This window comes from Oncorhynchus mykiss, chromosome 4 (genome assembly GCF_057628025.1).
Source record: "Oncorhynchus mykiss isolate SJ-2025 chromosome 4, ASM5762802v1, whole genome shotgun sequence".
NCBI classification, from domain to species: Eukaryota; Metazoa; Chordata; class Actinopteri; order Salmoniformes; family Salmonidae; genus Oncorhynchus; species Oncorhynchus mykiss.
The window spans coordinates 58,788,391-58,804,818 of NC_143025.1; the positions used below are offsets into that span (position 1 = coordinate 58,788,391).

General features: G+C 44.2%; 2 protein-coding genes across 4 annotated transcripts in view; one reads left to right on the forward strand and one right to left on the reverse strand.

The window, feature by feature from the left end:
- On the reverse strand, window positions 1–12,114 carry LOC110522044 (TATA box-binding protein-associated factor RNA polymerase I subunit A-like). Its single transcript, XM_090232393.1, has 11 exons — window positions 12,053–12,114; window positions 6,379–6,542; window positions 6,168–6,281; window positions 5,814–5,939; window positions 3,818–3,890; window positions 3,482–3,603; window positions 3,061–3,219; window positions 2,452–2,518; window positions 2,071–2,194; window positions 1,736–1,893; window positions 1–1,468 (listed from the first exon to the last, which is right to left on the reverse strand). The coding sequence occupies exons 2-11, from the start codon at window positions 6,439–6,441 to the stop codon at window positions 1,329–1,331; spliced, it is 1,146 nt and encodes a 381-aa protein (XP_090088519.1). The 5' UTR covers window positions 6,442–6,542; window positions 12,053–12,114; the 3' UTR covers window positions 1–1,328.
- The window catches only part of LOC118962502 (transport and Golgi organization protein 1 homolog), a 20,674-nt gene continuing 14,971 nt past the window's right edge, over window positions 10,726–16,428 (forward strand). For all 3 annotated transcript variants that reach the window (XM_090232384.1, XM_090232385.1, XM_090232386.1), the window contains exons 1-4: window positions 10,726–11,370; window positions 12,179–12,312; window positions 13,924–14,010; window positions 14,144–16,301. In XM_090232384.1, the coding sequence (XP_090088510.1) occupies window positions 11,250–11,370; window positions 12,179–12,312; window positions 13,924–14,010; window positions 14,144–16,301 (2,500 nt within the window). In that variant the 5' untranslated portion in view covers window positions 10,726–11,249. The remainder of the gene's footprint in view (window positions 11,371–12,178; window positions 12,313–13,923; window positions 14,011–14,143; window positions 16,302–16,428) is intronic.

Here is a 16,428-nt window from a genome sequence, read left to right on the forward strand (position 1 = left end):
TAAATGAACAGGGCAGTTATATATTTTCACTGTGGCTGTGTCAAATGGGCACAATGAGATATTTTGAAATTTGCACCAGGATATGACATCATCAATACACCACTTGAGCACCAATGACCATGTTGATCCTCTTTCATCCCCAAAGGGAAAGGCAGAGGAAGACTGAAGACGAGGCTGGTTGTTTTTCTGCTGGTTGTTTGACATACAGTACCAATTGCTATCTCAACTCTTCTTTTCCATTGAGCGTCATGCAGAGAAGAGAGAAAAAAGTGATCGCTAATTGGCACCAGAGGGGTCAAATGCGTTTGTAACCAAGTGGAAATTTACCATATACAACTGGGAAAAATCTATTTGAAAGGCCATCCAACTGGTAATTACTAGTGGGAAACTCATACATCATCTTGAGCTCCCACTTCTCCCACATGCTGACCTCACCTACTTAGGAAATGACCTGGATAACAGCATTTTTCTGCAATTAAATGCAACAAATCATTATTTATAAAAAGCAATCTATTAATATGTTTTTTTAACACTCATTTGTTTACCAGCATGATAGCTTTTAGTTTATGGTTTAGGTAGCTTGTTGGCCATTAGCAAAATGATATTTTCAAAGCACGTGAATGCATCCAACTGGTATTTACGACTTCACAACTGGTAAATTCCCACCTCCCACTTGGTTACGAAGCAGCATTATACAGTAGTGTGTTGTCACCGCTGTAGTTAATATGTGTCATCCAGGGCCGTCCTATCACAGAGTTGAGGTTGTGGCATTTGGGCCAGCTGGGTTTAGTATTGCTGATGTGAGTGGAGGCGGGTTCTCCATGAATCAGCGGAAGTTCAGTTGAGGCCACACCTGCCTCAGAGCTTATTACCTCCTAGACTTAATACTGCAGCACACCCAACCTCCCTATTCCCGACCAACTACCACAGTGAACACATGCTTCAATTTCTGCCTCAGCTTCTTTTAAAAACGACGGAGCAGCAGCCTGCAGAGCAACTCAAAAACGTAGCCATAGCTTGAGTGCTCCCTGGTGGACAATCATAGAATTTGACACATTATACATTGCAGTGCAATGAGAGGCCTGCCTTTTGAAGGTGGGGAATGGTCATCGTGGCTGCAACTACTGTATGCAGATAACCAAGAACATTCTAGAAAAGAAAAATAATGAAGTTGGAACACCTGTCATGGAAGGGGAGAGTGTCTGACCTGATGACTGTATGAGGTGGTCATGCCTGCCGATCTTGGCAATGGTAGAAGCTCTTCACAAATGTTCAAAATGTTTGTTCTCGCCACTGTGCCTGGTGGCATTCCAGGAGCTTCCTCAAGGTCAGTCTTGGCTTTGCTGTCCCCTTTCCCTCCTGAGCCTTCTTATATTTTTTAGCGGTTTAGGATTCCTCTTAGCCTTTCGAGCCTCAGAAGTTACTCCTTTTCGGGCTGCCTTACCAACACAGCAGTACATGGAGGCATCTGGCAAAAGAGACAACAATGGGTTAGACTACATAAGATGTCATACTGCCACTTTTCCACTATCAGAACCAGGAAAAACTAGACCTAAGGATAGCCAAGCATGGTGGTTCAAGGAAGTAAACATGTATTCTTAAACTAATTGGATATTTTTCAGCATAGTGCCAATGCTGCAAATACTGATAATAAGTGGAGACATCTTAATTTCACACAACTGAAAGAAAGTAATACTCAAGAAAATAAAAGGTGTTACCGTGTAGCTTTACTTACAGTGAGGACAAAAGGCTCCAACAACAAAGCTCTTCACTTCCAGTAGCTCTCTATTCTCTGCCGAATCTTTCCTGGCCTGGAATGTTGAGAAGTGTATTGCTAGCCACCAGTCCTTTCTGTAACCCATCTCCTCTGCAAAAATCTTCAGCCATTGTTTTCTAAAGGAAAATATAAATCCGTGGAATTGGCACAAATGAAGCATGACATAAGGACTTGCCAATTTGCCATGAGAAGAGACAAGCAATGTATGCCGAATTTAATTTCTTCAAAGGGAGTGCATTTTCAATGTCCTCCTTTTGAGAGAGAGTAGTGTGGATTCATGCAGCCATCCTTACTTCATCCTCAGTCTCTTGATGATGTTCAACAAATGGTTCCAGACATCCAAGTTGCTCCTCCAACTGGAGTAGTCCAGGAGATCCAGAACCACACCTAGAGCCTTCTGAAGATCACCCTCATTCTCTGGGGGAAAAAACTCATCCTTTACTATGAACACCTTCATAGGACCAACATCAATGTGAAGAACACATCCACCAAACACATTCATCTGAATGTGTAAAAAAGCCCCCGAGGACAGAAACACACACGAAAACATTGAAAAATGACTAAAACATCAAGATAGACTTTAAAATGACTAGTTTCCCCTCATTTTACACCCCATTGTCCCTTTAAGACACTCAAAATCAATATATTGTTATTATTATTCTATATTCACATACCCGACTGTACCAGAAGAGAACAGTATTCCGGCATCAACTCATGACTTGGGACCAATGTATGCAGGATCTAAGGCAAATGTAATCGAAAACATGGACTCATTAAACAGTACAGTACCAGTAGGCTATTGAGGGGCAGAGTACAGGACTAACTGTAGCCTAGAGATGTCACCTTACTGTGATTGTTTTAAAATGAAATGGTCAAAAAGAAACAAATTGCTTCATAGCAAAGAACCATTTCTAAAGCAAGAATTTTGCTAGTACTGTCTGGGAGAGGTCTTTGTGGGGAGGGGAAATCCGAAAACTAGCTGTTATTGGCAGAGACGTTTGGAACTCTTTCTTATTGGTCTATTAACAAATTGACCACCTGGTGATGTCACCAGGCAGACCAAAACTCCACCCCACCAAAAACAGGCGGACATTTCAGGCGTCTCTTCAACCAACTCATACACCAAAAGGACATTATACATTTTCACAGTATTATTCAAACCTGTGGAAATGTATATAAAACACAGGAAAATATTTTACTGCACTGGGCCTTTAATAATGATAATAGTGCCCAACATTTCAGCTAGATTCCCCTGTTAAGAACAGCAATGGCCTCAGTACTACCTTCAGCACTTTGAGAAGTTTCTTCAGTGGGTGGTTCTGTTTCTTCATGTACCGGTATAGGTAGACATGGGCATTGGGGTTGGGTGGGAAACTGTCGTCATAGGCATAGTCATTTAGAACCTTCACAGCTCCCTCGTGATCGTTGTAGAATTCCAGCATCTGCCATTGGCACGCGCAAGTCAAAACATTAGATCATCATAGGTAGTCTGATAAGGGAAAGTAGTTCAATGATGGAAAAGTAAAACAATGATGGAAAAAGGGGATGCCAGGGGCCATGTTAAGTAGGGCAAATTGTAGTAAATCGTTTTGAAACTGAAAAATGAAAACAAGTATTTTTACTGGACAAATTCAGGTAATATATTACCGTTTGGTTTGGAAATTGTTCTTGTTTCATGCCTACTGAACACGAAGCAGTACTTACATCAATGTAACTCAGAACAAAAGGATGCCAGACGCCAGGAAGCTTCATGATCTCCTTCAGGTTCACAGAAGATTGTCGGAAGTAGCTATGCATTTCTTGGTTGACAGCTGCATCATACTCATCTAAAATATGTTAAAGTCCATGTTAAGCCAAAGCACAACCACAGGTTATGGTTACATTTTATTTGGCCATGCTTTTTGAAATGTATTGGAATTGTCCCTAAAGACGCAGTTACATTATCTGGCCAGTAGATGGTAACCTAAGGATTTCCACTATCCCAATGTCATTGAAACCAATGAAAAATGGATACTTGGGGGTTGCCAGGTGTCCTCTTACCTGTGCTGGATGCAGTGGCTTTCTTGTCACACCAGATTAAGTAATCCAGGAAGCCACTATAGGCCCGGATCAAATCAAATCAAATTTTATTTGTCACATACACATGGTTAGCAGATGTTAATGCGAGTGTAGCGAAATGCTTGTGCTTCTAGTTCCGACAATGCAGTAATAACCAACAAGTAATCTAACTAACAATTCCAAAACTACTGTCTTATACACAGTGTAAGGGGATAAAGAATATGTACATAAGGATATATGAATGAGTGATGGTACAGAGTAGCATAGGCAAGATACAGTAGATGGTATCGAGTACAGTATATACATATGAGATGAGTATGTAAACAAAGTGGCATAGTTAAAGTGGCTAGTGATACATGTATTACATGAGGATACAGTCGATGATATAGAGTACAGTATATACGTATGCATATGAGATGAATAATGTAGGGTAAGTAACATTATATAAGGTAGCATTGTTTAAAGTGGCTAGTGATATACAGTATTTACATCATTTCCCATCAATTCCCATTATTAAAGTGGCTGGAGTTGAGTCAGTGTCAGTGTGTTGGCAGCAGCCACTCAATGTTAGTGGTGGCTGTTTAACAGTCTGATGGCCTTGAGATAGAAGCTGTTTTTCAGTCTCTCGGTCCCAGCTTTGATGCACCTGTACTGACCTCGCCTTCTGGATGATAGCGGGGTGAACAGGCAGTGGCTCGGGTGGTTGATGTCCTTGATGATCTTTATGGCCTTCCTGTAACATCGGGTGGTGTAGGTGTCCTGGAGGGCAGGTAGTTTGCCCCCGGTGATGCGTTGTGCAGACCTCACTACCCTCTGGAGAGCCTTACGGTTGAGGGCGGAGCAGTTGCCGTACCAGGCGGTGATACAGCCCGCCAGGATGCTCTCGATTGTGCATCTGTAGAAGTTTGTGAGTGCTTTTGGTGACAAGCCAAATTTCTTCAGCCTCCTGAGGTTGAAGAGGCCTGCTGCGCCTTCTTCGCGATGCTGTCTGTGTGGGTGGACCAATTCAGTTTGTCTGTGATGTGTATGCCGAGGAACTTAAAACTTGCTACCCTCTCCACTACTGTTCCATCGATGTGGATAGGGGGGTGTTCCCTCTGCTGTTTCCTGAAGTCCACAATCATCTCCTTAGTTTTGTTGACGTTGAGTGTGAGGTTATTTTCCTGACACCATACTCCGAGGGCCCTCACCTCCTCCCTGTAGGCTGTCTCGTCGTTGTTGGTAATCAAGCCTACCACTGTTGTGTCGTCCGCAAACTTGATGATTGAGTTGGAGGCGTGCGTGGCCACGCAGTCGTGGGTGAACAGGGAGTACAGGAGAGGGCTCAGAACGCACCCTTGTGGGGCCCCAGTGTTGAGGATCAGCGGGGAGGAGATGATGTTGCCTACCCTCACCACCTGGGGGCGGCCCGTCAGGAAGTCCAGTACCCAGTTGCACAGGGCGGGGTCGAGACCCAGGGTCTCGAGCTTGATGACGAGCTTGGAGGGTACTATGGTGTTGAATGCCGAGCTGTAGTCAATGAACAGCATTCTCACATAGGTATTCCTCTTGTCCAGATGGGTTAGGGCAGTGTGCAGTGTGGTTGAGATTGCATCGTCTGTGGACCTATTTGGGCGGTAAGCAAATTGGAGTGGGTCTAGGGTGTCAGGTAGGGTGGAGGTGATATGGTCCTTGACTAGTCTCTCAAAGCACTTCATGATGACGGAAGTGAGTGCTACGGGGCGGTAGTCGTTTAGCTCAGTTACCTTATCTTTCTTGGGAACAGGAACAATGGTGGCCCTCTTGAAGCATGTGGGAACAGCAGACTGGTATAGGGATTGATTGAATATGTTCGTAAACACACCGGCCAGCTGGTCTGCGCATGCTCTGAGGGCGCGGCTGGGGATGCCGTCTGGGCCTGCAGCCTTGCGAGGGTTAACACGTTTAAATGTCTTACTCACCTCGGCTGCAGTGAAGGAGAGACCGCATGTTTTCGTTGCCTAATCCTCTGGGACTGACCGGCTGACTGCTTGCCATACCTCCAGCTCTCAGCGATGGACAGCTGAATCTTGGCATCCTCAAACTGCCCATTGACCAGGAGATGGAACGAGTGCTCCAGACAGACCTTCAGGACAAACCAATTCTTAAATGCACATTGGCATACACTTCCATTGCAAACACATTGTTTACACATTCCATCTATTTGTTTGTTTTTGAAGGTGTCATAATTGCTTCATAACAAAAGTATGGACATGTTGACTGTCCTATATTAACTTATTTTTTCACCTATTGACTTAGGGTCCTTTAGTTGGGCTGATAGTGTAGAGATCAAGAGGTCAATTATGGAACCTACCTTCAGGTAATGCTTTACTCCTGAGTGTTTCACTCGCTCATAGAAACTGTTGTAGTCTTCCAGCGTCGAGTCGGGATGGTGGTGTAGTATCTCTGTGCCTATCCTCCAAACGATCTGAAAGACAAAGTTTGAAGAAATCAAACTTAGCATTTATACAGTACTTCTCAGCTACCCTTTGTGAGAGTTTCAGTCAGTGCAACGATTGACCTACCTCAGCGTAGAGTTGTGGCATGTTTGCGGTGGTATCCTCCAGTGTCTGTGAGTAACTGGCCATGTACTCTGCGGCATCCTGCCATCTATGGTGCAGCAAGACCTCCCTGATGTGCTGGAGGCAGTTCCTTGTGGTCTTGTGAAAGCCAGTCTCACGGGGTGTCTCTAATGAAACAACAGACATTGCCACTGGTTAATAAGAGCATCTTATGTATAGATGAAAATGATAAAAATCGGGCATTAACATACACTACATGACCAAAGGTATGTGGACAGCTGCTCGTCCAACATCTCATTCCAAAATCACAGGCATTAATATGGAGCTGTAACCCCCCTTTGCTAAACATAACAGCCTCCACTCTTCAGGGAAGGCTTTCCACTTAATGTTGGAACATTGCTGCGGGGACTTGCTTCCATTCAGCCACAAGAGCATTCGTGAGGTCGGGCACTGATGTTGGGCGATTAGGCCTGGCTGGCAGTCAGCGTTCCAATTCATCCCAATGGGGTTGAGGTCTGGGCTCTGTGCTAGCCAGTCAAGTTAGTCCACATCGATCTCAACAAACCATTTCTGTATGGACTTTGTGCACAGGGGAATTGACATGCTGAAACAGGAAAGAGCCTTTCTCCAAAACTGTTGCCACAAAGTTGCAAGCACAGAATCGTCTAGAATGTCATTGTATGCTGTAGCGCTAAGATCCCTTCACTGGAACTACAGGGCCTACCCCAAAGCATGAAAAACAGCCCAAGACCATTATTCCTACACTTTACAGTTGGCACTATGCATTCGGGCAGGTAGTGTTCTCCTGGCATTCGCCAAACCCAGATTCATTCGTCGGACTGCTAGATGGTTAAAGCGTGATTCATCACTCCAGATAAATGTTTTCCACTGCTCCAGAGTTCAATGACAGCGAGCTTTACACTACTCCAGCCGACGCTCCCGAAGAACAGTTCTTGTGCTGAAGTTGCTTTCAGAGGCCGTTTGGATCTCAGTAGTGAGTGTTGCAACTGAGGATTATTTCTACGAGCTATGCGACTCAGCACTCGGCAGTTGTCTGTGTGCGTATGGGCTACCACTTCACAGCTGAGCTGTTGTTGCTCTAAGATGTTTCCACTTCACAATAACTGCACTTACAGTTGGCAGCTCTAGCAGGGCAGAAACTTGACAAACTGACTTGTTGGAAAGGTGGCATCCTATGATGGTGCCACGTTGAAAGTCACTGAGCTCTTCAGTAAGACCATTCTTTTGCCAATGGGATTCTATGGAGATTGCATGGCTGTGTATTCGATGTTATACACCTGTGATGGTGTGGCTGAAATAGCCAAAATAGCCAAATCTTCCATTCCAACCGGCGCCGACAGAGATGGCCGCCTCGCTTCGCGTTCCTAGGAAACTATGCAGTTTTTTGTTTTTTTAAGTGTTATTTCTTACATTAGTACCCCAGGTCATCTTAGGTTTCATTACATACAGTCGAGAAGAACTACTGAATATAAGATCAGCGTCAACTCACCATCAGTACGACCAAGAATATGTTTTTCGCGACGCGGATCCTGTGTTCTGCCTTACAAACAGGACAACGGAGTGGATCCCATGCAGCGACCCAAAGGAGGCTGCATTCATTGTAGCTGGGGATTTTAACAAGGCTAATCTGAAAACAAGACTCCCTAAATTTTATCAGCATATCGATTGCGCAACCAGGGGTGGAAAGACCTTGGATCATTGTTACTCTAACTTCCGCGACGCATATAAGGCCCTGCCCCGCCCCCCTTTCGGAAAAGCTGACCACGACTCCATTTTGTTGATCCCTGCCTACAGACAGAAACTAAAACAAGAGGCTCCCACGCTGAGGTCTGTCCAACGCTGGTCCGACCAAGCTGACTCCACACTCCAAGACTGCTTCCATCACGTGGACTGGGATATGTTTCGTATTGCGTCAGATAACAATATTGACGAATACGCTGATTCGGTGTGCGAGTTCATTAGAACGTGCGTTGAAGATGTTTTTCCCATAGCAACGATTAAAACATTCCCTAACCAGAAACCGTGGATTGATGGCAGCATTCGCGTGAAACTGAAAGCGCGAACCACTGCTTTTAATCAGGGCAAGGTGTCTGGTAACATGACCGAATACAAACAGTGCAGCTATTCCCTCCGCAAGGCTATCAAACAAGCTAAGCGTCAGTACAGAGACAAAGTAGAATCTAAATTCAACGGCTCAGACACAAGAGGCATGTGGCAGGGTCTACAGTCAATCACGGACTACAGGAAGAAATCCAGCCCAGTCACGGACCAGGATGTCTTGCTCCCAGGCAGACTAAATAACTTTTTTGCCCGCTTTGAGGACAATACAGTGCCACTGACACTGCCCGCAACTAAAACATGCGGACTCTCCTTCACTGCAGCCGACGTGAGGAAAACATTTAAACGTGTCAACCCTCGCAAGGCTGCAGGCCCAGACGGCATCCCCAGCCGCGCCCTCAGAGCATGCGCAGACCAGCTGGCTGGTGTGTTTACGGACATATTCAATCAATCCCTATCCCAGTCTGTTGTTCCCACATGCTTCAAGAGGGCCACCATTGTTCCTGTTCCCAAGAAAGCTAAGGTAACTGAGCTAAACGACTACCACCCCGTAGCACTCACTTCCGTCATCATGAAGTGCTTTGAGAGACTAGTCAAGGACCATATCACCTCCACCCTACCTGACACCCTAGACCCACTCCAATTTGCTTACCGCCCAAATAGGTCCACAGACGATGCAATCTCAACCACACTGCACACTGCCCTAACCCATCTGGACAAGAGGAATACCTATGTGAGAATGCTGTTCATCGACTACAGCTCGGCATTTAACACCATAGTGCCCTCCAAGCTCGTCATCAAGCTCAAGACCCTGGGTCTCGACCCCGCCCTGTGCAACTGGGTACTGGACTTCCTGACGGGCCGCCCCCAGGTGGTGAGGGTAGGCAACAACATCTCCACCCCGCTGATCCTCAACACTGGGGCCCCACAAGGGTGCGTTCTGAGCCCTCTCCTGTACTCCCTGTTCACCCACGACTGCGTGGCCACGCACGCCTCCAACTCAATCATCAAGTTTGCGGACGACACAACAGTGGTAGGCTTGATTACCAACAATGACGAGACAGCCTACAGGGAGGAGGTGAGGGCCCTCGGAGTGTGGTGTCAGGAGAATAACCTCACACTCAACGTCAACAAAACTAAGGAGATGATTGTGGACTTCAGGAAACAGCAGAGGGAACACCCCCCTATCCACATCGATGGAACAGTAGTGGAGAGGGTAGTAAGTTTTAAGTTCCTCGGCGTACACATCACAGACAAACTGAATTGGTCCACCCACACAGACAGCATCGTGAAGAAGGCGCAGCAGGCCTCTTCAACCTCAGGAGGCTGAAGAAATTTGGCTTGTCACCAAAAGCACTCACAAACTTCTACAGATGCACAATCGAGAGCATCCTGGCGGGCTGTATCACCGCCTGGTACGGCAACTGCTCCGCCCACAACCGTAAGGCTCTCCAGAGGGTAGTGAGGTCTGCACAACGCATCACCGGGGGCAAACTACCTGCCCTCCAGGACATCTACACCACCCGATGTCACAGGAAGGCCATAAAGATCATCAAGGACAGCAACCACCCGAGCCACTGCCTGTTCACCCCGCTATCATCCAGAAGGCGAGGTCAGTACAGGTGCATCAAAGCTGGGACCGAGAGACTGAAAAACTGATTCTATCTCAAGGCCATCAGACTGTTAAACAGCCACCACTAACATTGAGTGGCTGCTGCCAACACACTGACTCAACTCCAGCCACTTTAATAATAGGAATTGATGGGAAATGATGTAAAATATATCACTAGGCCGTAATTGTAAATAATAAACTATTTTTTTAACTGACTTGCCTATGTAACAGTATAACTTTAGACCGTCCCCTCGCCCATACCCGGGCGCGAACTAGGGACCTTCTGCACACATCAACAGTCACCCTCGAAGCATCGTTACCCATCGCTCCACAAAAGCCGCGGGGGGGACTACTTCTTCAAGGTCTCAAAACAAGTGACGTCACTGATTGAAACGCTATTTAGCGCCCACGCTAACTAAGCTAGCCGTTTCACATCCGTTACACCTAGATAAATGTTAAATCAAAAAATGGAATTAAATAAATTGTCTTTGGTATTGGCCTGTAATTTGTTGCAATGCTTTTTTTTGTCATTTCATTGGCAATGACATGCAGCTTGGATCATTACGGTCATTGAGGGTCCTCCCAAATGTGAGTAAAATTATGTCCTCAGGTTTAATGGGGTGATTGTAGTCTAGTCGGGTGGGAGTGGCTACTATTTTGATAACGGGTGAAACAAAAACAACTGGATCGCCAACCCGTAGCTTCGTCCAGCAACTAGGCATTTGTATTAACATTTATTTGATCAATTCTGACTTTTACAGGTTAATATAAATGTAGTTTATAGCCCACCCTGAAAATGTGAGTCACATCCTCTCTGTTTTTCAGGCACTGGGTACCAAAACAATCAACATGTGCTTTTGATGTATCATAATAAATCTGCGGTAGTCAGATCGTCAAATCAAATGGGATTTTGCGTTCACTTGTCAGTAAACTTGTGGACGGTTTAGTTCTATCCAACAAATACGTGATAAACCCGAATCAGAACTTGTATTGTGACGCAATAAGAAGCTTTTATTCTGCGTTCTGGTTTCATGTCCTTGCTCTTATTTTTGACATTATCTGCCCAGATTTTGATATTTGCCTCTACGATCAACATCCTACGAATTGTTCCAGCCTTGGATTTTCCGACGTGTAGGCTTCATCTGCTCATGCTCCAGCAGAACCAGCCAGCCCAATTACCAACATGGCTGTAAATGTTTCTTACGTATACATTTTTATTTTATGTATTCATAATTTCATATCCAAAGCCGCAGTCGAAGGGAGATTCTCCGACTTCAAAAGCTGTGCAGACGAGGAATGCAGTAGTAAGTACTTGGCGCTGAACTCAAGCGAACTTTCAGGATACTTCCATCTTTCCATAGCTAGCTAGCTTGACCGGTGTTGTCATTTCAAAGGGAAGTTGTAAATACCAATACATAATAACCTAATGTAACGGATGTGAAACGGCTAGCTTAGTTAGCGTGGGCGCTAAATAGCGTTTCAATCAGTGACGCCACTTGCTCTGAAACATTGAAGTAGTAGTTCCGGCGTTTGTGGAGCGATGGGTAACGATGCGAGGGTGACTGTTGATGTGTGCAGAGGGTCCCTGGTTCGCGCCCGGGTATGGTGCGAGGGGACGGTTTAAACTTATATTTACATTGATGCTGTTGACCCGGATTACTAGTTGACTAACTAGCTACATGACAACTTGCCAGTTGATCTGGCGACTGCCACTAGCTAGCTACACACAATAAGAGGTGTTAGCTTGATTGTAATCAACCTCTATAGTTACTTACTAAATGGACCATAAATATATCAAAATTCTGTTGGCTTAGGAAGCAAATTGCAAGATGGTGTATAGGCCTGGTTAGCTATAAAGCTAGCTATTGCACCCCTCTTTTACATCTACCTTATCAAGACAAAAACAATATTCTATTTACCCTATTTACCCTTTCCTTTTGGATACTATGGCTCTGTAAAAAGAGAAGCAGATAAAACAAGGCTTACTTTAGTGATTTGTATTCTATTCACGCCCTGATTGTGCATGGGGCACAAAGGGTGGACGCTGAGGTAATGGGCTGAAATCTTTGGTAGGGGTGAAACAACTGATCTTTGAATCGTTCCTCTCCACAGTGCTCTTGTGCCGGGGGAAAGCTTTTAGCGATTTCACCGGACCAGACTGTCGGTTTCTGCCATTTAAAAAAGGAGAGACTATATATGTCTACTATAAACTCTCAAGCCAGAGGACAAATATATGGGCAGGGAGTGTAAGTATGAGTTAATATTTCATTACAGCACCTGTCAAACGTTTGGACACATCTACTCATTCAATGGTTTTACTTTATTTGTATTATTTTCTACATTGTAGCATAATAGTGAAGACATCAACACTTTGGAAAACACATGGAATCATGTAGCAACCAAAAAAGTGTTAAACAAATCAAAATATATTTTAGATTCTTCAAAGAATCCAATGTCTTGATGACTGCTTTGCACACACTTGGTATTCTGTCAACCAGCTTCATGAGGTAGTCACCTGGAATGCATTTCAATTAACAGGTGTGCCTTATTAAAATGTTATTTGTGGAATTTATTTCCTTCTTAATGCGTTTGAGCCAGTTGTGTTGTGACAAGGTTCGGGTGGTATACAGAAGATTTGGTAAAATACCAAGTCCATATTATGGCAAGAACAGTGCAGTCGCAAAAACCATCAAGTCCTATGATGAAACTGGCTCTAATGAGGCCTGCCACAAGAAAGGAAGACCCAGTGCTACCTCTGCTGCAGAGGATAAGTTCATTAGAGTTAACTGCACCTCATATTGAAGCCCAAGTAAATGCTTCACAGAGTTCAAGTAACAGACATAGCCCAACATCAACTGATCAGAGGAGACTGTGTGAATCGGGCCTTCATTGTTGAATTGCTGCAAAGAAACCACTACTGAAGGACCCTAATAATAATAATAAGAGACTTGCTTGGACCTAGACACATGAGCAATGGACATTTAGACTGGTGGAAATCTGTCCTTTGGTCTGATGAGTACAAATTTGAGAGTTTTGGTTCCAACTGCCGTGTCTTTGTGAGATGCAGAGTAGGTGAACGAATTATCTCGACTTGTGTGGTTCCCACCGTGAAGCATGGAAGAGGTGTGGGGGTGCTATGCTGGTGACACTGTCTATGATTTATTTAGAATTCAAGGCTCACTTAACTGGCATGGCTACCACAGCATTCTGCAGTGATACGCCAACCCATGTGGTTTGTGCTTAGTGGGACTATTATTTGTTTCTCAGCAGGACAATGACCCAACACATCTCCAGGCTGTTTTGGGCTTTTTGTGTGTTTTTTTTTTTTTTGAGTGATGGAGTGCTGCATCAGATGACCTGGCCTCCACAATCTCCCGACCTCAACCCAATTTGAGATGGTTTGGGATGAATTGGACCGCAGAGTGAAGGAAAAGCAGCCAACAAGAGCTCAACATATGTGGGAACTCCTTCAAGACTGTTGGAAAAGCATTCCTGGTTCAACAACACCACAAGCATTTTGCGACACCTGCAATAACATCTGCTAAACAAGTGTATGTGACCAATAAAATTTGATTTGATTTGGGCTACTTTGAAGAATATCAAATATATTTAGATATTTTTTTGTACACTTTTTGGGGGTTACTACATGATTCCATATGTGTTATTTCATAGTTTTGATGTCTTCACTATTATTCTACAATGTAGAATATAAAGAAAAACTCTTGAATGAATAGGTGTGTCCAAACTTTTTTACTGGTACTTTATGTGATAACATTGCAGTCTAGAAGGAATGTTGAAGCTTTTTCTGTTTTGTTAACATGTTTCATTCTCTGTTTTGTTTCCATTTCTTACAATAGGTTGGTAACAGCTTTGGTTACTTCAATAAGGACCAACTCGTAATCAATCACATATACACTGAAAAAGAATTGGAGATTCCTGCTGAGGTAAGTCAATAAATAGATGTAGGCCTAGTTCACTACTGCCAATGCATCATCGCTTAAAACATTATCTGGAATGACTGAACTTCTTTCTGAAATAGGTAGTATGACTCAAACTATGTTTTCTTTTTCTTTTCAGGAAACCGACTTTGTTTGCTTTGACACTGGACACGATAAGTTTGACAGTTATGACATTGATTTACTGTTAGGTTCCTCTTTATTGTTAACAGACAAGGAGGAATATGTGCAAGTAACCACAGAGACTTTTTACCTTAACAAAAGTGCTGAGAGCACCACGGTGGAAGTGGATGAGCCTCCACCTGAAGTGACATTGTTAGAAAATGATGAGATTGATAGGGATGTTCCTGAGGACATTGATAAGGTTGTAGAGGTTCTAGATAATGATGATCTGAGACATTTTGAGGCTTTAGAGTCCTCTCTGCCTCACCCTGAAACTCTTGACACAAAGGGAGTGGAATATAACACTGTACTTGAGACCACAGCTGAGAGGATCAAAGATTACCTTCAGAAAGATCAGCAGAGGACAGAGGACTCTGTGCCGTACAGTGTTGTTGAACCAGAGGAAGGTGAGATCAAAGAAACCCCCTCAGAACCTCTAGCCAAAGATGATCCTGAGTTAGAAAATGCACCTGATGGTTTTTCAGAAGGCAGACCTATTCCGGAGTTAAAAACCACACTTGGAATAACTTTTGATGCTGTCACTTCCAATGATGAGGACACTTGGAAGGTGACTCCATATGATAAGGAAAGTGACAAGACTGAATATCAGCAGGATGAGGAAAGTGATTATCATCTCAGGGAAACTCCATTGCTGGCTTTTTCTGAAGAAAGTTCTAATTTGGAACACGAGAACATTCTGGAATCTGATCATACAGATGAGGAAGACAGTCTATCAGAGGTACCTCATACACAGAAACAGGACTCCAAGGACAATAACCTGTGGTCTGCATTTGGTGATACAGTTTTTAACGTTGTCAGTGGTGGGGAAAGAATAGCTCATGTTGCCAGTTCAGAGGAAAATGAGGAGGATGACGAAGGTGAGATTACACCAGAGCAGCCTCCCAAAATTGAAGAACCCAAGGAGTCATTTGGCTGTTCTACTTCCTCTGAGCTAATCTTTGAGCAACCTGCGGACTCTAATTTCAGTGATGATGCTGTCAAAGTACCCGATGAGGATTCTCAGATGTTGCAGTTTGAGGATGAATCTGAAGAAGCTGACATTGAACCTTCAACACCTCCTGCTTATGAGGCAGGACACACTGAGGCTTTAGCAGAGAATCTTACAGTAGATGACAGCCCAGTCCCTAAACAGCTCTCACAGACAGACATGCTCTCATACTTTGATAGTAAAAATAACGAATTAGAGCTGAAACAAGCTGTTGAAGAACTCCCCATACAAAAAGAGGAGTCAATAGATTTCTCACAAGTAGAGAATACATTTAAACAGGGTGGTACAGAGCTTTTTAGACTATTGCAAGAACCATACCAGAAGATCCCGGATCCAAGTAAAAACACAATGGTGAAAGAGAGCCATCTTGAACTCCCCATAGAGGAGGATGATTCAATACACCTAGTGGGGGAAGAGATTGAGGAAGAGTTGCTAGAGGATGAAAATGTGGTATTGTCTTCATCCAAAACTGAGCACACTGATGAAAATGACACAGAAAGTCTATCTGAATTTGGGTCAGAGCAACCCAATAATTATACACAAACCGATGTTGTATCCAGTGATGTGTTGGATGTGGTCCAACACGACGAGGCTATTGACATAGAACCTGAGGTGCATGAGACTGAAAATGATGCTGAAAGCCACACACCCTCACTTAAAGATAAAGTTCTGGATCCCCTTCCAAACAAGGAGACGGAAAACAGTGACAATGTGTTGAGGCTGACACTATTGCGAGACCACTTCAAGGAGGAGGATATGGAGCGCCTCCAAAAGATTCTAGGTCTTCAGAATCTCTTTAGGGTGGAGTTCCTGTTTTCTGACCTGGAGCTGAAGGCTGCCTGGCTGTCCCAGACAAACACCAGTAAGGACATTGAAAAGGTGCTGGAAGCCATTTTGGAAGCCTCTGAAACCCCAATCCTGGATGAGATTGAGAGGATGCTGGATGCCCAGGAGAACACTGACCTGCAGCAGGAGGCTGGTGAGTTTGTTGAGGAAGCTTCCATTTTGGACGACTTCCAGGAATTGGTGTTCACCCTGAGTCAGAAGTACTCAACGGCCAGAAACAGTGCTCCCATGGCAGTGGGCAGTCAACTACACCCTGACACAGGTAATATATTTTTTTTTTCAGCTTATGTTCATGTCAGAGTATAGGAGGATTAAAACCTTTTGTTAAATAAATATTTGGAAAGTCTCATTACATTGCTAATGACGTGATAATAATGCCTGGAGATTTG